Genomic DNA, 26692 nt, shown 5'->3' on the forward strand with positions numbered 1-26692 from the left:
GATGATTTTGAAGAGAGGGTTTAATTTGGTGTTTGCTTTTGTTGCTTGTTTCATGTGTGTAGGAAATGGCTAGGACAAAGGAACAAGCGGGATCAAGTTCATCATCATCAAAAGGGAAAGGCAAACAAAAAGAACAACCACCGCGAAAAAGGCAATATATGGGTCGTATTAGTGAAAGCGAAAGTGAAGGCGAAGAAGAGATGGAGTTGGATCCGAGTGAAAAGCCGATGTGGAATTCGGGTTCATTAGATGATCAAGCTGAGGAGTGGCAACCGACACTCTACCATGACTGCATGAATAAATTGAAGAACAAGGCGGCGGCTTTCATTTGTGAACGAGAGGTTCGGGAAGTGGAGTTCCAACAGTTTGGGGTGTTTGATAAGTTTCGGGCGCTAGGTTGGGAAGGGGCGCTCAAATGTTTTGACAAAGACAAGAGTAACTTGTTCATGACAGAGATACAAGAGTGGATGGCAACCTTGAAATGTCACAATTTTAACAAGCCATCACAGATGAAGTTGATTGGTAAGGTGCACGGGGTACCGGTGGAGATGTCATTCGACACGTTAAAGAAGCTCGGGAAGTATGACAGTCTCCCAGCTCGTGAGTACATGATTCCCACTCTCGATGATCTCTTGCTTAACCCAGAAAAACATGTTCGATGGAATGACATGTTAGCAGCATTGTTCCTACCCGGTAAATACAGTGGTATTCTATACCGGAAGAATTTGAAGATAGAAGCTAAACTGTTGCATACAATATGCCTTCTCAATGTCATTCCAAGAAGGGGAGACAAAGAACAGGTGAGGTTTCCAGAGATACCTGTTCTTTATTCGTTGATGCATGGGGCTCCACGTTTTCCGATACGTTACCTTATCATGCACCACCTATGGATCTGCCGAAATAAGTATGGAAGAGACATCGTCCCTTATTGTCGAATAATTACGGGATTGATGAAACAACAGAAGGCGTTAACATCGGAAGATCGGGGAGCAACAAAAAGACACCAGCCTTTCACGTTGGATAAGTTGAGGAGTGTTTGGACGTATACTCAGACGGAGCGTTATCACAAGTTAAAGTCGTAGGGCCAAAGGTGGAGAGCTCTTAAGGCGAATGCGAGGGATTTGTTACCGGGTGAAGAGGATGAACCCGAGAGTGAAGCAGAGATCCCAAGCGGGGATGAAGATTATGAGGAGCAACCGCAAGGTGGGGTGAACTTGAATGTGGGTCAAGGGGGTCATGGTGGAGGTCACGGTAGTATGTTCTATGATTATGCGCAACAATCGTATGAGCCGGGTTGGGCTTATAGTGGTACAATGCAAGAGGTGATTGAAAGTCAACGTCCCCGGCATCTATTTTTGATACATGGTCGGGGTCGGAGAGGACGTTGTATGATCAAAACACGAGGAATAGTGCAAGCATAGAGCGGTCGTTAAAACATAGCTTCGATCGCCATGAGGCATGGAACCGTACTTTCGCATACTCTAGAGAAGTGGACACTAATAATAGATATCATGATGATCAGGCGAGGAGGATGCATGCGGATTGGCATGCCGGAAGGCCGGTTGTTGAGGATCCACAACATGTGGACTATGCCTCATTACCGCCTTATGATGGTAGCATTTCATATCCGACTCCACCACTTCACCATTCTCAATGGCTTGACCCGAGGCAGCAAGAGGGAGCACAGCAACAAGCAGGGAGTAGCAGTGGCGCATTCGGATTTGGAGAGTGGAATGACATGATGTCATCCATCTTTGGACCTCCAGGACCGCGCTACTACTAATCAGGTGGTATTTTCTCTCTTTTGTATAATTTGTACATATTTGTGTTTTTATGTTGATTATGGTTGGGTGGATGGGTGGTGTATGTTTGTTTTGTTTTGTTGGGTTGGTGTTAGTTGGTGGTGTCGTGTGTTAAAAGGAAGAAAAGCATAAAAAAATATAAAATGAAAAATACAAAAAGAAATTTGGGGTTTGAGTAAAAAAGCTTTTGTCGATGTTGATTGAGTTAGTGATCAAAGCCTTCCAAAGCCATACATTTGGGTCAATGTATCCCAAGTGTGGGGATGGGGGGAATTTTTGGAGTTTTTGAAAAATTTTGAGCCAAGCGAAATGATGTGAAAATTTAAACGCCCTAATTTACCCCAAGTTGATGCACCGGCAACCCTTGATACCTTTTTCATTCTTGGTGAGAGTTGTAGCCACACTTGTATATAAATAATGATTGTCTTTGATGAGAGTGGCTACGGGTGGGGGTGCATTAGAACTTGTGCTTGAATGCGGTTTGAGTCCTTAGTTGAGCATGAATGTAGAAAGGATAAGGGCATTTAGGAAAGCCTCGTCATAGTGTGTGCGAGTGTGGGATTTGGGGGGTTGGACCTCATTAATTATATATATGAGTTTGGTAGTGAGAGGGGCGGGGGTTTGGACATTTAGTTGCCAGTTTTGTGCCTAAAGCCGATCATTTGTTACCCCTTAGCTAGTTTCCCAAAAAGTTACCCAAATTTGACCCGGTCTTATAGTGTTAGTGATAGTATTAGTAGTTCTGCTAGTTTGAAGTAGATATGGTTAATGCTTTATTGTATGGTTGTTTGCTTAAAAAAAAAAGCAATGAAAAAAAAAAAAGAGAAGTTTAATTGTCTTGTATATAGTAGTTGAGTTTGTTTGTTCGTTTGTCTATGTTTGTAATAAAAAGACCGGGTCGAATTTTCGCTACTTCATATATATTCTATTCCCTACCTATACACCTAGCCGCGTTACAACCTTGAAGTCCCTTTGATTTGCATTTATGTTTGACCCATTTTAGGAGAATGATCGATTTAGGTACAAGCTTATGATTGTGTACCCGCCCGTTTGCCTAGTGTGTGTCTAGCTTATCTTTGCTAGTTTTCACTTGTAGCCGAGAGGAGAGAATTAGAGAGGGGTGCATTGCTTGGGTGTCAAAAAGGGGTTGGTAAAAAGATTGCATGTTTTGCTTGGGTTAATTTGATCACTTGTTTTGGAATTGCTTTGATGAGTTGCTTGGGACAAGCAACAGTTAAGTGTGGGGATGTGACGGGTGGTCCATTGGACAACCCTTAAGCGTGTTAAAAGATGAAATAATCCTCCACTTAATTGTGTAATTATCTTGAATTAGATAAGTACCGTTGCTTATGTTTCAGGTGCATTTTGGGAGCTAAAAGATGGATTAAATGCAGCTTTGGAGACTTTGGTGATGAACGGGTCGAGCATGGAACAAAAGACAAGACAAAGAAGGACATTCAGGTCACTACCGTAAATTACGGCTCCACCGTAATTTACGGTGGACCTGAGAATCAAATATTGGCACCGTAAATCAGTCTCCTGTCACCATAAACATATCAAGTCCACCGTAAATTACGGTGGAGCCGTAATTTACGGTGGTGGCTGCGTGAAAAAGTGTAACTGCCACATTAAGTTGGTTTTGATGGTGTCTTTTCACATAATTCCAATCATTGTCGGTTTTGGGGGCATTCCAGGGGCGAATTGGCTGGTTCTGGCTTGTTTTTGGACAATCTCTAACATTGGGTTTGTGTCTTTGATCCGTATGAACAATATTATCTTTGTTAGGATGTTGATTCGAGCCATGCTTGGCTAAACACTTTATGACTGTCCTAGATTGAAGGGTTGTTTGAGACAATTTGTATTTGATTTCCTAATTTCTAGAATAGCAATCTTAATCTTGATGGTTGGTTTGTTATGGTGTGTGATTGTTTGTTAGTAACTTGTTAATTCTTATGATTTTCTAGTTTGAAACCATACGTTCTTGGTGCCGTTGGCAATCGAGATATCATGGGTAGAATTAGGATTGGGTAAGGGTTGATTGATCATCGGGTAACAACCTCACGTTCTAGGAATCTGAGTACTTAGTTCCCTTTCATCACTGCAAGTAATCACACATGAGCTATGTCTATGTAGTTCTTTCTAGTGGAATGATAATATGAACGTCGATACAAACCGGAAATCTAGGATGGTCATTTGTCTCTAATTTGCTTACAAACAAACTTTTCTCTTGCAATTTACTTAGTTTAATTTAGTCTAAAACCAATTCACTCACATAAACTCTCGAATCTTATTTCTTTTGCAATTAGTTTAATTTTAGGTAACTTAGATAAATCTTCAAATAACACACATTCCACAAACTCCCTGTGTTCGATACCCACTTGCCGCTATCTATATAGTTGTTATTGGGATTAAATTTGCGTGACCACGACATCACGTCAAAGGCTTGGATACTTAAACGACATTTCACGCTGCTTTGTGCGATTAAAGGACTATTTGCGTCAACTGCAAAAGTATGTCGATTCGTATGGTAACGGACTTTCTAGAATATGACCATGAGTTAAGCATGCCCTAATTATCCTTTATATAGCTTAGATATTGGCTTAGAGGTGTTTGGTGTGCAAAAATAAACTTTTAAGTCAAGCAGGGACTAAAAGTGTCAAAAAGTGCACAAGTTTGCATTTTAACGCATATCTTACATTCTGGATATATCCGGACATCCAAAAATTAATGTAACCACTAAAATATTTTATTTTAGTGTTCGGCATGATAAAATTCCAGTCGCCGCGTAATTTGGATCGTTTTCGCGTCCGTTCGTGTTTCGTCGTAATTAGACGAACAACGTGACCGTACGGCCAAACGAACCGACATCCGGCATATTTTTGAGCATGTTTCATGTCCCCTATGTTTAGGCATCATAGTATAGCCTTGAAATAAGGTTAACGGGCCTTACATGTGTCAGAAATGACATTTTTTAAGTACAGGGACTGAAACTGCATAAGCTGAAAGTCTAAATTGGTGATCCGACTTGTAGGCGGGCCGCGTATCCAATACAGGTCATCTATGCGGGCCGCGTAGAATAGAAACAGCTGCAGAACTGGTTTTAGCTGCTGGTTTTTGCTGAAAATGGTTTCCATACTCTCATATCTTGACTCTAGGGCTGCCACAGATTGTAAAGGTGGTTTTACACTTGTTGCCATCTGATTATAACTCCCCGACACTTGTCGCAATCCTACGAGGTCCCGAAAAGTATATATAGGAGATGGGTTTCATTTGTTTTTCACACCTTTCCTCCAAATCTGCTATGCTCTCTGAATTAAGAGGATCTTGAACTCTTTTGAGAACCTCCCTCAGTCCATTGGACCTCTTGTAAGTGTCCTTTCGTGCTTAGTTTAATTATTTAGCGTTTATAGCCGAAAAGTCAAGCGTTTGCGATAAACGCTTTGACTTTTAAACGGTTAAGCCATTGTTCTCAATGAACATGGCTACGTGACCGTAATTAGGTAGGTGTTAAACCCTCAAAAGGGCACCTCCTAATTACCACGTTCACTCAGTCAATTGTCAGGTCAAACTTCTTAATAAAAAGTCAAACGAGTCAGTTTTTACTAATAAATTCATAACTAATAATACAGAAGTTATGGAACATGTTTTAATACTTAAATAACTTGGTAATTAATATAAGAACATGTTTAAGCATGTTCAAGCCGACAATTCTAAGTATAGGCTTGGTTCGGAACCGAAAGTCGCAAAAGTAGACTTTTGCTTTGACTTTCAGTTCTGACCCGATTTAGCTTAGTTTAGACATGCCTTAAAGTTCCATTAGGACCAGGTGATAGGTTAGTGTAACCCTCTGAGGTTATACAACTTGGTTCCTTAATTATCCGATTCATGCATGTTTCCGTTATATGCCTAAATGTTGACTATTATGCCCTTTTGACCTTAAAACGAGATTTTTGAAAATGTGAGAGGATAGAAACCTTTATTACTGATTTATAAATTTGCCCTAAAAATTTGACATCAGTTTGAGGTCTAGGTTAGGAGTTATGCTCATTAGCATAAATGAAGGCTTTTTATTAATTAAACGACATAATTAACATATAGCCTATTTAAACCCAAATTTGATACCAAGCTTTTTGCCCACTGGTGTAAAATAATATTTTGGGATTTTTGAAGATTTTTATTTATTTTTAGGCTGAGCATAACATAGGGTTCTAGCTTTGATTCGGTAATTGCCGGTTTTGCCCTTTTGGCCTATAAAATGAGTTTTACATAACATTTTGATACCAAACTTTTTGCTACTAATTTTATATTATAAATAAAACATTTTAAGCTTTCTCGAATGATAAAAATATCAGCTTTTCTTATAAAACCCGGAAATCGCTTAAAATCGCCTTTTTACGCGTTTTTAACGCATAATATAAGTTAAAACTATTTTTAATATATAAGGTTTGATCCCTACTGGTGTTTTAAGTAAATTTTCATAACTAAACAGTAGGCAAAAGTTTTAAACTCGGAATTCTAATTTTGACCTTTAAAGCTTATGTGAAATTGCCAAAATGCCCCTTCGGTGCATAGTTTGGTTATAATTAATAAATTTCACATATATGCAATACCATACTGATATAACTTATTAAAGTAAGTATTTTTACTGATTATATCAGACCTGAAACTCAGATTTATATTTAAACCCTTTTAAAGCTTTAAAATGACCAAAATACCCCTACGGGGCATAATTCGAGTTTAAATTCATTTTGGGCATAATGGTAAAAGTGCTAAGGATTTTATTAACTGAATCAATGAAATTACATAGGAGAGGATCATATTTATAGATCCAAAGAATAACAAACCCTAGCACAAAATAAGGAAAGAGATAAATCTAGAACATATACAATATCTATGTCTAAATATATACATAATCGGTAATAATTGTATATGCGCTAATATTGTATATGCGCTAAATTGTAGATGCTCTAATATTGTAGATGCTCCAATATTGCAGATGCTCTAATACTGTATATGCGCTAATAGCCCCCCGTAGTTTGATCGGTCATAGGACAAACGGTCAAACTGGACCTAAAAGATTGAAAAAGCTGCCTCGAAAGGCCTTTAGTGAAGATATCAGCGTATTGGTAAGATGAGGGAACGTGCAGAACTCGAATGTGACCAATACGCACCTTTTCTCGAACAAAATGGATATCTATCTCAATATGCTTCGTTCTTTGATGCTGGACCGGGTTATCTGACATATAAATAGCGGACACGTTGTCACAATAAATAATCGAGGCTTGTTTTAATGGAACATGTAACTCAAGTAACAAGTTTCGAATCCACGTGGCTTCTGCTACCGCATTAGCAACTCCCTTATATTCAGCTTCTGCACTGGATCGTGAAACAGTGGGCTGTCGTTTAGAAGACCATGAAATAAGGTTATCCCCCAAGAAAACACAATAGCCACTTGTTGACCGCCTGGAGTCAGGACAGCCACCCCAATCAGCATCAGAATACGCAGTTAGGGAGTGCGTAACAGAACGAACCATCCGTATCCCATAATCCAATGTGCCTTGTAAGTAGCGCAAAATCCGTTTCAAGAAAGCATAATGGGAGTCGTGAGGTTCATGCATAAATAAATAAACCTGCTGCACTGCGTAGGAGATACCTGGCCTAGTAAAAGTTAAGTACTGAAGCGCCCCTGCCAGACACCGATAAAGAGTCGGGTCATGAAAGAGGGGCCCGTCAGTGGCACTTAATTTAGATGAAAGATCAACAGGAGTTGCACAAGGCTTGCAGTCTGTCATCGAGGCACGTGCAATAATCTCTTTGGCATATTGAGATTGATCCAAAAATAAACCTGTGGGTCGACGTGTAACCTTAATCCCCAAAAATGGTGTAATTGACCCAAATCTGTCATAGCAAAGTCTCGTGAGAGTTTCTGAATGATATCATGTAGGAATGCATCTGAAGAAGCAGTCAGGACAATATCATCAACATATAAAAGGAGATATGCAACATTATGACCCTGGATATAAACGAACAACGAGTTGTCGCATGCACTGCTGCGAAAACCCTGGGAGAGAATATATGTAGCAAACCAGGTATACCATGCCCGTGGTGCCTGCTTGAGGCCATAGAGAGACTTCTTCAACCTGCATACAAAACCTGGATAATGCCTGTCAATAAAACCCGAAGGTTGATGCATATATACAGTCTCATTTAAATGGCCATGTAAAAACGCATTCTTCACATCTAATTGATGAATCGGCCAAGATCTTGAGATTGCCAATGATAAAACGGTCCGGATAGTAGCCGGTTTGACAACCGGACTAAAAGTCTCCTCACAGTCAATACCCACAGTCTGTGATTTCCCATTAACGACCAACCGGGCTTTATATCTCTCTAAAGTTCCATTAGACTTAAATTTATGTCGAAACAGCCACATGCATCTAATAACCGGCTGATTCGTAGGCCGTGGAACTAATTCCCATGTCCCATTTTCTTGTAAGGCAGTAAACTCAGCTTGCATAGCGCGCGACCAATTCGGGTCGGTTAGGGCCTGTGTATAAGAGATGGGAATGGGGGAGAGAGAGGGGGTGGGGATGGAGTGGTGTATGGTTTTAAGGGTACCAGATTTGGAACGGGTGGTCATAGGATGAGTCGATGATGGTCGGGAATGGGAGGATGGTGCGGTTTGAGCTGGGGCACACGACTGGGCAGAAGTCGAAGGCGGAGGCTGCTGTGGTGGGGGATTGGAAGGTGGTTTAGGCCGGCAGGAATAAGTAAACGGGTATGGGGAGATGGTGGACGGGGGACGTGGCAGGGGTGGAGATGGTGGTGGAGGGGCCGTGGTGGGAGGATGGTGTATACGGGGGGAGCGGTTAAAAGAAAAACCGGGTGATGGGTTATCATCAAGGAAGTTGTACGAGGGGATAGGTGTCGGTAATGAAAAGGGAAAGGTGGCCTCATCAAAGGTGACGTGGCGAGAGATGGTGACTTTGCCCGTAGTTGGGTCGAAGCAACGGTACCCGCGGAAATCCGGCGGATAGCCAAGAAAAATACACCGGATAGAGCGAGGGTATAGTTTATGTGGTTGGGTAGCCGAAGTATTTGGATAACAAGCGCACCCAAATACTCGTAAATGGTCATAGGTAGGATGACGGAGGTAAAGGGCAAAGGTAGGTGTATAAAAGTTAAGGCGTTTGGTTGGAAGGATGTTGTGTAAATAGGCAGCCGTGTGCAATGCTTCGACCCAAAAAGATGGTGGAAGGTGGGCATGGATTAAAACAGAGCAAATGATGTCATTAAGGCGATAGATCATTCGTTCCGCACGACTATTCTGTGATGAAGTTTGTGGGCAGGAAAATCGAAATAGAAGGCCGTGTTGGGTAGCAAAGGTTTTGAAAGCGTTATTGTCAAACTCACCCCCTAAGTCACTTTGAAAAGTTTTAATGTTTCTGTTAAACTGTGTGGCAATTAGTCGGTGAAACTTGATAAAGGTAGGAAAGGTTTCGGACTTGTATTTTAAAGGGTAAACCCAAATAAAATGCGAGTAATTATCGATTAAAACCATGTAATATTTGTACCCAGATTTGCTGAGCACAGGTGATGTCCATAAATCACAATGAATAATATCAAATGGGGCAAAAGTAAAAGAAGAAGATGCATAAAACGGTAAACGTTTACTGTTCAACAATTGAAACGAATGACAAAAAGTAGACTTTTTGGTCTTATTACATGGAAAATTGAAAGTACGAAAAAGAATATCTAAAACTTGAGCGTCGGGGTGACCAAGACGATCGTGCCATGGCCGAGATGTGGTAGTGAGAAAGCTTGCTTGGGCAGGTAACTCAGGTTTTGTGATTGGATAGAGGTCCTCGGTGATATTGTGGCGGGAAAGGAGGCGCCCAGTTTGAAGGTCCTTCAAAGAGAAACCAAAAGGATCAAATTCGATTGAAACATTGTTATCACGATTAAAACAACGAATGGAAATTAACTTTTTAATAATTTGTGGACAATGTAGAATGTTAGGTAGGACATAGGTGCGGTTGGGAAGGTACAGGTAGCCTGTTCCAGACCCTTGAATTGGTAAAGACTCGCCATTGCCAACTAAAAGTTTACTACAAACAGGAAAAGAGTCAGGGTGTTCAATCATACCTTGTTCATCTGTCGCATGACCGCCAACTCCAGAATCCATGGTAGTATTAGGGTCATAAGTGAGATTCATGGAGGCCATAGCAGAGCCAATGTCGGATGGGCAGAGTGCATTGTACGCCTGCTGGGACGGTTGCTGTGGTGGCCCGAACCCAGGTGGACCCTGCTGAGGCTGACCGTAGGTGTTTGGGCCTGCATTGGGCTGGTAATAAACATGCTGAGGTGGGCCAGCTTGCAGAGGAGGTGCGGAAGAGTAGGCTGAATTTGGGGCGGCTGTATAATGGGTTGTGGGTGGGCCGGAGGGCTGCTGATAAGTGGTAGTAGGCTGGTATGAAGGTTGGGTTGGGTAGGGGCATGGTGGTGTGGACCACCAGGCCCACTGGGGATAAGAGGACTGTTGAGGGGACCATGATTGTTGATATTGCTGTTGTCCCTGTGAGCGGCCAGAACCTCGACCACGACCGCCCCTATAGGAGCGGCCACGACCGCCACGATAATACCTAGATTGGTTGTGAGGGTGTTGGTTGGGTGTAGGGGAGTATGAGGGGTAAGGGTTCGGTGAATGTTAGTTATTGGTGGTTTGGTTTTGGGCCATTAAAACAGAGTTTGAAGATTTTTGCCGGGCTTCAAGACGTATTACCTCATCATTCAGTATATTCCTGGCTAAATCCCAATCCGCATTATTAGCATTGATTAAAGACACGGTCGTATCAAACTCGGCAGGGAGACCGCGTACAAGTTGGAGAACAAGCCGATCCTCAGTGATTGGGTGGTCCACATCTTCAAGTTGGTTAGCAAGGTCCTTCAACTATTGACAATAATCATCCAAAGATTTACAAGCAGGAAGTGTCAGGTTGAAAAATTTTATTTCTATGGCACCTGCACGAGCTTTCTTATTACTCAAATATTTCTTTTCCAATTTAACCCACGCAGTACGTGCGGTGGACTCGTTCTCCAAGACCGAAAGAAGGAGATCATCAGATAAAGTGGCATAAATCCACTGAAGAACAAGGGCATCTAGTTCTTCCCAAGCTGGATAATCCGGAGACTTGGGTTCGGGTGGAGGTGTCTCGTCGATGTGATTGAGAACTTGATACGCCGTAGCATGCAAACAAAAGAGTTTGATCCAGGCACTGTATGTAACTTTCTTGCCATCCAAGGTTCGGATTTTGCTTTGTATGTTGGTAACTGAGTATGCGGGGTGTAGGTTGGATTTGATGGCAGATTGGGAGGGATCTTGTTGAACAGTTGTATCATCATCAGGTTTGCCATCGTTGTTTTTGCCATCGTTGGCCATGGTATGATCGAGAACAGAGGAAATTGATTGCAGGGTTTAACAGCCGAAGCTGGGCAGGGAAACAGCCGAAGCTGGGCAGGGGGAAAAAAACGATTAGGTAAAGAGCCGAGGCTCTGATACCATAAAAGTGCTAAGGATTTTATTAACTGAATCAATGAAATTACATAAGAGAGGATCATATTTATAGATCCAAAGAATAACAAACCCTAGCACAAAATAAGGAAAGAGATAAATCTAGAACATATACAATATCTATGTCTAAATATATACATAATCGGTAATAATTGTATATGCGCTAATATTGTATATGCGCTAAATTGTAGATGCTCTAATATTGTAGATGCTCTAATATTGTATATGCGCTAATAAATGGAAGGTATCCTACTGATATCACAACATATTTAAGGCATATTAACTTAGGAAACCTATTCATGACTCATTTGGTTACCCGTTACACACTTTTCGCGTTCGTATCGGTTTATGTAACTAGTTTGCATAAATTAGCCGAAACGGGTCAAACCTTATCATTTTTATCTCAAAATCCAGAATGTGTTTTGTTTACCCATATTAAACAAGTATACAAACTTGTCGGGTCTAAATCACATTCTAATCCGGTCTTCGCTTAATCTTGCGTCTGAATCGTATATCCTCCTTTAAAACTAAACGGTCTAAGCATAGGCTTAATTAAGACCTGTTAGGAATCTAACAGGTTATTAAAACCTTTGTTCCAGATTTAGGAGCCCAGTAAAAGCTACCTGTACTTGCTTGGTGGTATACGGCTGGGATAAATTATATAAATTTGTTCAGATAAATACTTTTAACTTATATTCCCTTATACGGGCTTGGGGTACGGTATATAAAATACCGCTTGGTCGGGCATTGAATCTTTAATCGTATGATGGTTAATTTATTGAAATGACCCGTTTAAATTGTTTTGTTTGCTTAAAGCCTTTGGGGGGTTAATGACCATGTCCCGGATATCCTTGGCATCATTCATTGAATGGCCACGACCTTAGCACGGGGTGTAGGCATACACCAGCCAGTGCATATATATATATATATATATATATATATATATATATATATATATATATATATATATATATATATATATATATATATATATATATATATATATATATATATATATATATATATATATATATATATATATATATATATATATATATATATATATATATATATATATATACATATATAAGATATAACCACCGGTTTCGAGAATAACTCGACGCAGGACTATATCATGTGGTGTGTCTATTAATCTTTAACCCGATATTCAACCCGGGCTACTGAACGTCTAACGAACATGTAATTCTTTTACAAGTTTATATATAAATAATTATCCCAAGTTATAAAATATTTTGTGCCTTGTGCATTCAAATCAATTTTCCTAAAACATTTTTAAAATGAGTCAGTTAATTGTATTTAAGAGTGTAAACTGGCGTATTTTCCAAAAAGGTTAAGTGCAGGTACTAGACGGAATAGGCTGGCTACTCCTAGCATCAATAAAGAGTCTTGCAAGCTTAGATGTTAAAATCTGTTGAACAATTATCTTTTATTTGTCCCGCCTGTGGATCCTTTACATTCCGTTTGTAATACTTTGATATTACTTTATATCGGTTTGTAATATTTTATCTTTTGTTTCCGCTGTGCATTAAATTGTGTTGTTTGACTATGACGATATCAACTACGTCACGATACTCCCCACCGGGCCCACCGGTAATACGTGGAAATATCAGGGTGTGACACCTCATCAATAAAATATTCAAACGAAAAATCAACTAAATACTGTTTTTTGTCAGTCAACCTGTTGATCACCATGTCAGCGTCATGTTCTCCTATATAGCTGTTAATTCGAGTCCTAAAGTTTTTGCAATCATCGACCGTGGTGCCAACATTCTCGAAACCACCGTAACGTTTCTTCATTATATGAAAAGCTTTGACAGGGCCAAGGTTTAGAGTGCCTAGTTCCCATATCATCTCCTCCTGGACATCTGACAACTGCCTGTACGCTGGCAGCATATGAATATCGTGTGGACATACAAACTTATGATTATGGCCATCAACGAATTTCTTTACTATATATGATCTACCATCCACCATGCAAATCATAAGTTGAGCTTTGCACCCAGTTCTAATGGTCCCCCTGTTCCTTGATTTGAATGACTTTTTTGACTTCGAATAAGCATTGTCAATAAACAATGGCTTATGTCCCTCTTTAGAACAAACAAAATACTTAGTTTTGGTTATACCGCCAATGTGTACTTCACCACCTTTCCGAGTAGAAGAACCAGCTAACTTAGCATATGTATGGTAAAACATGTATGCTTGTTCGATAGAGGTAAATTTCATTCCAACCACAGGTGTAGCTGATGGTTCAACCTCCGGAGTGTAAAGCCTTTAATCTACATAAATTAAATAAGAAAAGGAAAACACATGCGATATCGGACTCGTAACATGCGATATATTAAAAACTCCATAATTTCATCATAAGAACAACTACACGTGCGAATTGTTTGACTCATAACATGCGAAAATGCCCATTTTGATAAATATGTTTTACACATGCGATTTATGATATCATAACATGCGAAATCAGCATTTAGAATAAACATCACATACGAATTGCCAGACTCATAACATGCGAACTTATACAATTTGCATTCATATCAATTATCCTCAACATTTAAACTTCAAATCAGTTATACTAATGCAAAATCATTACTACGATTAAACAAAACACATCTACGAACAATTTAAAGATCTGAATTAACATAATTACCATTCGAACACTCATTTACACCACTTGTATTTGCATTTCGATTTGGATTTGTAGGTTCTGGATTTAAAACATCGTCAATCGTAACTCTCTGATACGCAGATAATTGAACCTGATCATCGGTCGATCGAGCTTCTTCAAAATCAACATCTGTGTTTCGTCCGGTGCTGCTCTGTGGATCCATTGAAAAAAAAAAAACAATTGAATCAAACCCTAACGCAGAAGAATGAAAACTGCAATTTGAGAATTATGAAAAATTTGAAACTGATTCGAACCTCAGCTGATTGAATAAATTGTCTGATTTAACCTTATGAGTGAAAGACGAATCAGGACACGTGTATGGCCAATAAACTCGCGTATGTAATGTACGATTAAGGGATTTGTATCCTACACTTCCTCTATATATATATTGTTGACAAGGGCTGATGAATAGTAAATTTATTTTTATATTAATATACAGTTTTTTATTATTTTATTATTGAATATATTATAATAGTTTAGTATTATATTTACTTTTAATAACATATTTTTAATTTTTTTCCTTTTTAAAAAAAATATATATTTCCTTTACCATTTTTAATACTTTTTTTCTTTTTGTTAAACATATATTAATTTATCGATTAATTTGATACTTCTTTAATAATTTACGTTATAACTTTTTTCTAAAAAACTTAAGTACGTAGTTTTGCTTAATTTTTTCCCTGACATTCTGTTATAAGTTTTGTTAAAATAAACTAAATCGTTCTAATGGGTTGGCTTTCTAAAAAACATGTTTTGTTCTCAAATTACGTTTGTTTTACATTATCATTTACTCGGTTTCGCCGCAACGCGCGATGTAAAAAAAACTAGTAGTCATAAAAATTAATTACTGAAGACACAATTTATCTGTCTCATTATTATCTATTTACGTAACATTCGATAACGTGCGTGTGCTTCAACGTTTTTGCCTATATATTTTGTTCAGTTTAATGGTCCCGTCGCAACGCATGGGCTCTAAAAACTCGTTTATTTTAAAAGATGGATGGAGTGTATACATGTGTCTATGGTGCTTATCATGACTCGAACATATATCATATTTGAGTCAAACTTTAGAGCCCGGGATCCTACTCAAGAACTCGAGCAGATCAGTCATGCTTGCCATGTTTGTTAGGCAGTCCACTTTTATCCAGCAGAAAAAATGCCACCAAAGTAATCGAGTAAGCAGGCAAAGAACAAAAACATGTGGATGTTACCTTTTTTGAGAAAAAAAAATACTTTTTGAGCCTACGTGTGTTAAACATTTGAGTACAAAATCAAAATGTTTACTGCCCTTGTTGGTGCATGCATCTGTCGACTTCGTATTGTATCGAGTCTTAGTCTGAGGTTGTTAGATCAGGGCACGTTTTACGAGGAAACAGGAGATTGTATGTATTTTAGGAGATAGTTTCGCTTATAGTGACATAGGAAGGTTTCGCTTATCTGTCATTATATAGTTCCGCTTGTATGTCAGTTGGAGGTTTCGCTTTTGTGACATGTACATTCAAGCGAAACCTCAGCAACTATATATAGTCCTATAAGCGGATCATTTGTAACAGTCTTGAAAACTCGTACCGAAGTGCTGCCGGATCGAGATTTGGATGTAATCAGTGTTAAATCAATACATAAAGGTGTTTAAAGTGATTTGCAAGCTGTTTCTACGTTGATTACTTGTTTTCCGCACCTGTAATTGACGAAAACTCCTCTGAACGACTCGTTCGGGTCGAGACACGATCCTTCAAGTGGTATCAGAGCTTCAGGAAGAGGAGTTCTGCATATAATAGCTGGAATTCATCAAGTTTTCTTACTTCTACACCTTCTTTCTTCAGTTCAGACATTTTCACCGGTCAAAATCAGCTCAAAATTTCACGGATTGTGCGTAATTGGATATAGACAAATCCTAGAAAGTTTGGTGTTAAAATTCGAATTAAAAATGGGTCAAAACTGCTGTTGAATAGGTTCCGCTTATTCGGTCACTTCATAGTTCCGCTTGAGTGAACGTTTTTAGTTCCGCTTATTGTTGCACAAATTCATAGGTTTCGCTCCAAAGACCAGTTAGTTTCGCTCATAGATACAAAATTTCAGAGGTTCCGACTCAGTGACTCAGTAGTTTCGCTTGAAAGGTTCCGCTTCAACTGTCATTCTTGGAGGTTTCGCTCATAAGGTTCCGCTTCAAGGATCTAGTGGTTTCGCTTGGTTGAACATTAATTAGATCCGCTTATTTGTACTACATTGTTTCGCTCATTTAGACATTTTGTGGTTCGCTTATTTGAACAAAATTAATTTCGCTCGTGTGTCAGTATACAAAAGGTTTCGCTTTTAAGGCTGTTGTGAGAATTTTGTAAAATTTGAAAATGGGCGAGGAATTTTTCAACGCATTCGCTACACCAGTTACCCCAATGAGTATTGTTCAAAACACGATGTTGGAAAACGAAACGGGAACAATGCAAAAACCGCCCAAATTATTGAATATCGAGGAATATAAAGGATGGCAAGAACGGTTTGAAAATTGGGTACAAGCAAACTACTTGGATGCTTGGGAATGTGTGGAAACGAAGTATGTTAGACCAAAGAATGACGATGATGAAGAGGTTGCGATTAAAGATTTGATTGGAGATGATAGGAAGAAATACAAAAACGAGAAAATGATGCTAAGTTTGCTACACCAAGCCATAAAGGAAGATATTTTAGTGTTATTGCAGCATAATGGGAGTTCATATTCGATCTGGAAAACGTTAAAATCAAAATTTAAAGGAAGTGAAGAGATGGTTAAAAACAAGAAATCACTTCTAAAGAAAGAGTTTGATTTATTTCGTGGATTGAAGAATGAAACTACAAAAGAACTCACTGTACGATATTGTAATTTGGTAGTGTGCATGAAAAGATTGAGCATCACAAAAACAAATGATGAACTAATTGAAAAATTGGCTGATGCATTACCCTATGAAACTTGGGGAATGTTTTTGATGATGTTGAGAAACAAAAAGGGGTTTAAAGACTTGACATTGAGCAAATTTATTGAAAAGTTAGAAGCTCAGGAAATGGAGCAGAGAAAGATTGTTAGAATGAAAGATTTTGATGGTGAACAAGATATTGGATTGTATTACAAAGCAGGGGTGAACGCGAAATCTACAAATCTATCTCCAAAAATAGAGACTGCTTTCAATGCCAAGAATTCTCCTGGAGGTTCATCATCAGGATCAAACAGCAAAACAAGCTTCACATCATTTCCCTCATTTGATCCAAACATTTCAGCAACGAAAAATGGGAGGAAACTTCAGTGCAATATTGTTTTGAATCTTGAGAGTGATCAAGATTATTCTGAGGAAGTTGCTAAAAGTCAAATGTCTTTATTGGGAATGGTTTTAGAATCTTACAGTTGTTTTGTTGCAGGTCGTATCGGGAATCCAATGCTAACAAAGGAGGACTACGACTAGATAGATGCTGAAGAGATGGAGCTGATGGACATAAAGTGGTGTTTGGTTAGCGTGTTACAGAGAGCTGAGAAATTCAAGCAGATCACGGGGAGAGATGATCTTAGTGAGGCTAATGCTTCTACTTTAGGTTTTGACAAATCTAAAGTCACTTGTTTCCGGTGCAGGGAGAAAGGACACTTCAAGAGGGAATGCACCAACCGTGAAGCAAGTGGAGCTCAGAATCCTTTCAACAACAAAAATAATTACTATCGGAAAGCCATCTATTACCAAGTTGGTCAACAATCATCTCAACAACATAAACATCAAGCTCAAACTGCACATGGAAGAGATGTGATTGAAGATACTGGAAAAAGAGCTTGTGTGGTTAATCAAAATGAAAAGAAATCATTCAACTGGGATAAGTACATATCATCTGATGGAAAAGCTTGTTTGATTGATCAAGATGATGAAAAGTTACCCGAGGGATTTAGCTGGGAGAATTTCTCTTGGGATAACTACATTCCTGATCAAGCTACAACTCATACAGCTTTTGTTGCCAGAATTGAAGAAGACAGTGATAGCGATGATGGCACTAAGTATTATGCAAAAAGAATGGCTGAACATTTGAAACAAATGGCAGAAACTGATAGTGAAGATGAGAAACTCAAGAAGAAAAAGAAGAAGGTGAAAACACCGGTGAGCAGTGATGATGAAACAACTCCGGTGATTCTAAAGAAAGTAAAAGTTCCAGAGTTCAAGATTGATGAAGAAGCTGTTGCTAAGAAGAGTCCAATAATTTGTGAAAATTGTGAAGTTGTAAAGAAACAAAATCGTTCTTTGATTCACAATATGAACAGATTAAAGGAATCTTATGATGTGCTCAACAAAGCGATGAACATGTACAATAACACAAGTGAAGAGCAAGCAACTGCAATGAAAACACTTCAAGGAGCTTTCATGGTCAAGCAAAAAGTTGTAAACAACTATATTGAGAAGTGTGCTGAACTCGAACAGAAATTGGAACTTCAAAGAATTGAAACTGAAAGAGTTATCCGTTTATTAAAGAGTTACTCATGTTCGTCTTATGTTATTGACAGGATTTATCCGATGGCTGAAAGCTTGAAGGCATTTGAGGACAATGATGTAACTGAAGAAAAGAAAGGTTCTGAAGAAAAGGTTGAAGAAAAGACTCCAGTGAAGAAGATTAAGAAGAAGAAAGACACTGAAAAGACGTCATCTGGTAAGAACCAAGGTGTCAGTTACAACAGATGTCCACCCCCACTGGAAAATGGATATCTGGCTAGAACTCCAAATGATGAAAGAGTCAAAAAGGCAACAAATTTACAGTGGGAGTCGGAGTCGTCAGTCAATCTACCAGATAGTATTGATGTTGTGTTTACATCGTCTAACACTGATCAACAGTCTCAATTAATGAAGAAAGTCGTGGATCATGTGTTAGAAAATGATGAGATAGAGGGGTCAAAGTCGGAGTTCGTGTCAGAGTCAAAATCTGGGTCAAGCACTCCATGTCAAACAGAAAAACAGGACAAAATAGCTTATGATAGAAAATTTTTGTTATCAAAATCTAATTTGGATGATGGATTGTTCAAAGTTGCATACACTTTGAATGATTCTGACAAATTATATTCTGATGAAGAATTTCCAATAAGAGGTGTCAAAACTGAATTGATAAACAAGGTTTTCAAACTCACAAATTAATATTTCTGAAATAAAAGACTTGAGTCTTAATGAAAAACATAAAAAATACACCTTAAGAGTACAACAAAGACTAAACAAGAAAAAGAATTATAGTTCTGGTTCAGGTTTCCAAAAGAAATCAAACCATAACGGTAATTTCAAAAAGAAAGGTCTTGGTTTTACTCCTACAGAAAAACAGAAAAATGAAAAATATGTTCGTGATTTTAAATCAAAAAATGATTTTTGTTTCAGGAACGTCATCTGAAGAAGAAGAAAAGAAAGATTTCTGGAGACAGTCTAACAATGAATTCCTTGCAAAAAAGCAAGATGAATTGAAGAAGATGGCTGAGGAGAATACAGATACGAGAACCTGTTTCCGGTGCAACACTGTTGGACATATTGCCAGAGATTGTTCTATAGCAATACAATCAAAACAGGGAGTATCTCGTAAACTCAAGAAAAGAGTAGTTGAGTTCGAACCACCAATTGATAGAGAAAATTGTTTAAAGATTCTACATTTGAAATTGGTGAGAGTTCGAACAAGTTTTACAAGAAGAGAGCAAAATCTGACAACCAAAAATGGGTTGTTAAGAAAGCTGCTGAAAGCTCTAGCGATGATTCTGATAGGTCAAAATCAGAGGAGCTATCTTCTGGCGATGAAACTGATTCCGTAAAATCAGTTGAGCCACAAGTTGTATCAAAATGTGAAGCTGTTTTAAAAGATGAAAAATCAGTTCCGACTGTGAATGATGAGGAGTTTCCATCACTTCGGGCTGAGAATTATAAAAAGAAAATTGGTAAAACTGAAATTTCTAACCAATTTTATAATGATAAACAGGAATTTGATGCTGAGAAGGTCTTTAACCCCAAAGTTCAACATATCTTTGGTAAAATGATTGATCGAAAAGTCAAAGGGGTTAAAGAATTTTATGAGAAGAAAACAAAGAAAGAAAAGGTTGAACCATCCCTGGTTTGTGACTGGGATGGTACATATTATGAACAGTAAGTCTCAGGACTTGCCGGAGCTCCCAGGTTGGTAAGCGTGGAGCATGAATCGGCATCTTTCTTGAGATGGATTCGGTAACGTCAATCATACATATGGTAAAGAGGTGTGTTTGTATTTGTTGAACAAGTGGTTAGAAGATGTGTTTGTGCATTGATTGCATATGGTAAATCAAGGACATTAATTTGTACTTGTATTTTCCTACAACGAGTTGGAAGACAATATGATGAACCACAACCCCGAACTTGTTATTGATAAATCTACAAGTGATAAAATCAATCAAACTTATTTTCCGGAAAAACCAATTTGATTAAAACAAACTTATGTGTTTTGAAATCTAAATGGGAAAATAGTTTGTTGATAGGGGGAGTTCTGATTGTTTATGCCAAATGAATGGCGATTTGATGTTTTTTGATATCAGTTGTCATATTTCTGTATAGTTTGGTTTACTTTCATGTTTCTAGTGGGTCAAGAGCTTAGATAGTTTTCAAATTTCTTTAATGTGTTTGCATTTTAGGGGGAGTAGAAAATTTCAGAAAATCCAAAAACATTAGAAAATTTGAAAAAGTAAAAAACATGAAAATTTTGAAAATTTAAAAATGAGTTTTGTTGTGAAATAGAGGAAATGATAGTACATCAGTGGACTATCACAACACGCTAAAGAAATGTAAAGTAAAAATGTGATAAACAATCTTACTGCGGATGTGTCAGTAGGTTTTCGCACATTTAGTAAATTGAAACGAGATATAAATCTTGTTTGAAAGGTCCCGTAATCTGAGATACTAGGTCTTTATACTCAATGATATCTGGGGTATTATCCCGGGACTTCTGCTGTATGGAAGTACTGACCTAGTCCCCGGATAATGCTTTTCGCAAAATGCTTGAAACATAGCATCGCCCTTAGCAAGCTGATGAAACAATAAAATTGATAGTCGCTGCTGTTGTAACAAAAGATCCTCTAAAGGGGACCCACCTAAAGTCAAAGCCGTCATCTCTCTGCGTATACGGAAGTATCGACCTGAGCTCTCACGGCCCTCGCACATAACCCCTTTACAGATATCATCTGTCGTATACTCACCTGTAAGACTGAATATTGGGATCTGGATACAGGAGTATATTTGAGTGGAGTGATACACAATTAAGTTTAAGTTTCTAAAACATTAATATCGTATCTCGAATCGATTGAAATTTGTGTGAAAATTTAAAGTGGACCAATATACTGACAATCTAGGTAAATTGTTTAAAGCTTAGAATGTTTAAAGCTTAACGGTGTTAGTGATTTGTCTCAAAACTGATATGATCCTCTTGCACAAACTCGCAAAAATATTGTCTGTAAATATTTCATTTCTGCATTCTTGTGTTTTACAAGTAATGGTGTCAGTTATTATTTTTCAGAAAATACAAAAAGATTTTTGGTGTGTTTTAGCATAAATTTTGAAAAAGTCAAAAAGATTTTCGACGACTGATATTGAAAAACAGATTTTCAAAATTCTAAGTGCTAAACATGATGAACAGTTGGTTTGGGAGATTGTGTTTGTTTTAATAAGAAAAATGTTACAATTCCAAGTGGTTCATTAGTACCTGATTGCTTGATTTGATTGTGATAAGTCTCTAAAAGCTTTTTTTTTATAACCCTTTAAGTCCAAATTTTTAACACCATCCACCAAGTCCATTAACTACAAGGGCATTTTAGTAGCGGTGTACTAGGGCATTAAACTTGGTACACCGATCCAGGAGCCCTATGGACCTTAATCACATCCATAACAACATCAAACGACACCGTTCCCATACAAAACAACATACCAGAGATATACAGTAGCGGTGCGAACAGAAAAACCCCCTGGCGATGTAACAGAATTGATAGAACGATCCATTGAGCAACTGAACAGTTGGAAATGACGAACGAAAATTTACCGGAGGATTTTGTGGCATGAGGATGCCGAACACAGATTTTAGCGTGCATTATTTAAGTGGAAATCACATTATAGGAGTACGCTTTTCCCCCTTTGTTCTTTGGATGTATAGATAAAGAATATATATTTATAGATACAAGTGTGTGCGTGTGTGTAGATGAGAAATAGAGAGTGTGATGGTGGTGGGTGGTGTGGTGGTTGGTGATGGTGGTGGTTGTGTTGGCTTGCAGTGTTGGTCTCATGGCAGTGGTGGGTGGTGTGGTGGTTGGTGATGGTGGCGGTTGTGTTGGCTAGTGATGGCAGTTGCAGTGGTGATGGTTGTTTTGTGCAGAGAGAGAGAGAGAGAGAATGAGAGAGAGTAAAGAGAAAAAGTGTGTGTGTTTGATTAGTGAGAGAGAGAGAGAGAGAGAAAGTAATGTAGGTTTATATATTATGTATTTTATTTTTATGTTTTTAAATGTCAGGGGTATTCTAGTTTTTTAAGAAAGACTAACAGAATATTCTAACGTGTTAAAAATTTGGACTCAAAAGGTTATAAAAGGCGTTTAGGGACTCATGGCGTTAAACATTTTGATTTTGAACTCAAGTGTTTAACAACCCTAAAACACAAGGACTCAAACTATAATTTTCCCTATTTTTCTATTTATCATGATATTTGTGGAAGTTACCATATTTATTAGATTTTTAATCTTCATTATAATTTATGAATTGTATAAGATAGATCGATACCTTTTATGATATTGGGAATAACATAATTTGTTTTTTTTAAAAAATGCTTAATATGTTATTATGACATCAAAGAAGCTGAAGGAGGTATTTGTTTATTATTTAAACTAAAATAATATATATATTTGCATGTAAGATATAGTTGTCATCGGTTATCTCATGATAAGGTAATACATAAATTGTAGAGTTAAATGCCTGGTTGGTTCATATAGTTTGTAGATATTGAAGATTTGGTCCCAAGACTTCAATAATTACAAAGTTGGTCCCAGTGGTTGCAGTTTTTAAACTCGAGTGATCCTTATAACTAACCTATGTTAACTTTCATAGTGAAGTATATGATAAATGTCTATTTTGCCCCTGATCTTCTTCCTTATCTCCACAATCTCCAACACTCACCTCCACTATTCAAACCACCATGGAACAACCCGACCACAGTGTCACACCCCAACCACTGGCGGAAACATCGGGGCATGGCACTGAGCAAAACAGATTGTCCATGAGTATCCATAATAACTATTAATTACCAGAAATTTAAACGTCATGACCCATACCACAACATATCCAATGAAACAGTTATTATAAATAACTGTCTCAAAAATAAAAACTGTTCCGACAACTCAGATTTAGCGTGACATAACTAGACCCCTAGCTTGATTCACCAAAGCACAGCATTCCTAGCATCTTAAGCACCTGTCACTACGTTAAAATAAAGTCAATACACATAGTGTAAAGGTGAGCATACAAGTTTAATAGTATAATAGATTCCGAAAGCGAGTTACGCATCACCAGCATGTAACACGTATAATGCGAAGCTAGTAGGTTATCAACAATGAAATATGCACAGACATGACTGCGAGTTGTAGAATGCGCAACACATGTCACCACTGTGACACGTGAAGAAATAACCTTAACAACCCCTGTCCACGACAGGTGCTGAGTCCAAACTATAATACTATCGTTGCTAAGGCGTCAGGCAACAATCACTGTGTAAACATAACATACAAGCATTCATCGAATAACATGTATAACATGCAAGAGCGGTTAGCGTATAAAAGTATTTGCGTTGTGTGACAGATGTGATTTGATATAAGTAACGTATGTAACACCCAAAAGTGCGTAAAGCAAAAAGGGATCGAGTATACTCAGAGATCGTGTTTACTAAATAAACACTCTCTTGGATTGAAGGGAGCGCTGAGAGATCAGCCTGAACAATTAACAATAGCATAAGCGAAGAACGACGCGTAAAACGATGCAAGTGAAATAAGTGACGAAAGGTCATTCGATCGGATGGCAATTCGAATGGATGGTCATTCGATCGGATGTCAATCTGTTCGGATGGTCATCCGTTCGGATGGCCATTCGGTCGGATTGACACTCGTTTGGGATGGATGTGTTTGTGTATGATGGCTTTGAAGTTTTCGTTGTAGCATTTTAAAAACAGTGAAGTATCTCTACCTTTCAGGTCGTTCGATCGAACGGCAGTTCGATCGGATGGTGATCCGTTCGGCGAGAAATTTCTTTGGAGAACAAGTTCACAGCAGGATTGTCATTCGATCGGATGGTCTACGATCGGATGGCAATCCGTTAGAACTAATGATCTTTGAAAATTATGAAAAATGTTTAAGTGTTGAAGTCCAGGTGCAATCCAATCGGATTGTCGTTCAATCGGATGGCAATCCGATTGGACGGCAATCCGTCACAATCTGATCGTTTTGAACTTGCTAGATTCTGTTAAGTTTCGAAAGTTTTGCGGTTTGCTCGAGACGGTATGATAACGTGTTTAAACAACAGAAACCCTATCAAGACCCAGGTTACCCGATCAAACAGGAATCACCCTAATCCGATCGGTTTAACTGTTCTTGACGGTTGTTCATATTCAACCCGAAATCGGTTGTCTCTCAGACCGACACTTTACTAGAAACGAGTAGAGGCCTGAATAAGTTCAGATTCTATCGGTTTGAGTGCATAGAGTGTAAAAGAGTTGAAAGAAGGTTAAGAAACCATCTTTCAATCCTTTTATCTTTGAAAAAGTTTAGATCTAGGTGAAAATAATGTTTAATCATGTGGAACTCACTTAGATTTGGGTTGTTCTTGGTGGAATGAAGCCAAAACTTGAAGTTCATAAGAACTCCATGATGACATCATCCTAGAACACCTCAAATCCGCTGATTTCACGGTTAAAAGTTAAGATTCGAAGGTGAAAATGATGAAGAAGTGTGTATAGATCATAGAAGTACAAGATTTGAGTTGAAAACTTACAAGAATCGCGGGAAATCGAGAGAAAAGAGGGCTTGAGCGTGCTGGTCAAATGAGGGAGCTGTCACATCACTGTTGTGATGTGATAGGGGGTATTTATAGGTTGCCAAAAGAGGAAAGGTGAGCACATGTAACGGACCGGATGGCGAACCGATCGGATGGCCATCCGATCGTACGGATGACCATTCGATCGAATGGTCATTCGATCGATGGTTTGTCGCGGGTGAGTTTTGGCGTTTCGTTTTGCGTGTTGAGCGTTGCGATGCGTTTAAGCGAGTATGCGACGCGATCGTATTAGACAACAACTACAAATAACTTAATCGACACTCACTATATCTAACATACAATCATCATAAATAACTTGCGTTTAGCGTTTGCGATTCGATTGCGTTGCGATAGAGTTGCGATTGCGTTTTCGATTAGTCACCACAAAACATAAATAAACATGCACAAGTAACACATAAATGGCACACACACGTAAAACAATATCTAGAACGCATAATTCGAGTTGCGATGCGATAGCGATGCGATTAGCGATTAAACATTCGATAAAACCTCGATTATTAATAGATACTCCACATAATACAACTAAGTCAAAATAATAATAGAATTCGATTAAAGTCAATGAAGCACAATCAATAGTTAAGCAAGGAGTGACAAATCGCAATTAGCAATCTTTTCTTCCTTTGACTTGTACTTTGACTTTCGAAACACGGGGTGTTACACACAGCCTGCTCACCTCGTCACCACCGAAAATCATAACCACCCACCCTTGTAAACCTCCTCCACCTTCAACACCATCCGTCAACCTCTGACCACCAATATTATCACACCGACATCAACCTCCGACATCAACTTGCTCACCCCGTCAGCACCAGCATTAACCTCCGACCACCGATCATCATACCACCTCCGTAATTACCACCATCCTCTGATATAACTACCATAAATACCCACTAATAACTTGTTGCTTATGTTTTTCAAAGATATGTAGAAAGCTTGTTGTGTTTGAAGTTTCGAAGGAAAGAGACAAAAAGCTTGTTGTTGTTGTTGTTTGGTTTTTAGGGAAAGAACATAGGGTATGGTATGGCAGTTGGAATTTTTTTAAATTAGGTAGGATTTCTTGTGGAGTTGTGGGAGGTAGTTGTAGTTGGATTAAAAAAAGGGGAGACCTAAAACATGTTTTCCGGTTAGTTTGTGGTGGTGTTGTGGTGGTTGGGTTTTTTAGAAATAGAGAGATGAGGAAGAAGAAGATGAGGGGTAAAATAGACATTTATCATATACTTAACTCAGAATTCTAACATAGGTTAGTGATAAGGATCACCCGAGTTTAAAAATTGCAAATACTGGGACTAACTCTGTAATTATTAAAGTCTTAGGACCAAGTCTGCAATATCTGCAAACCACAAGGACCAACCTTGCATTTAACTCTAAATTATATCTCTTCTTACAAGTGATAAGAGCATCATATTTCATAAGGTTGTATCATAACTCGTTTTGTTTGTTGACATGTTATAAAATCATGCATTATATAATGTAACTTTATGTATGCATTGTGTTTCATATGTTACCAGTTTTGAATTTTGAAGAGAACATCAAAATAACCAAAGTTGTGGCATAC

At 38.3% G+C, this 26692-nt stretch overlaps 1 protein-coding gene across 1 annotated transcript; it reads right to left on the reverse strand.

Moving 5' to 3' along the window:
- Positions 1 to 10752: 10752 nt before the first annotated feature.
- Positions 10753 to 11241, reverse strand: LOC110943986. The gene has a single exon (XM_022185715.1). The coding sequence runs from the start codon at positions 11239 to 11241 to the stop codon at positions 10753 to 10755; it is 489 nt and encodes a 162-aa protein (XP_022041407.1).
- Positions 11242 to 26692: the final 15451 nt, after the last annotated feature.

This window comes from Helianthus annuus, chromosome 5 (genome assembly GCF_002127325.2).
Source record: "Helianthus annuus cultivar XRQ/B chromosome 5, HanXRQr2.0-SUNRISE, whole genome shotgun sequence".
NCBI lineage: Eukaryota > Viridiplantae > Streptophyta > Magnoliopsida > Asterales > Asteraceae > Helianthus > Helianthus annuus.

Bases quoted from the DNA above. Each gene is read 5' to 3' on its own strand.
- LOC110943986 (XM_022185715.1), bottom strand. From the start codon at position 11,241: ATGGCCAACGATGGCAAAAACAACGATGGCAAACCTGATGATGATACA.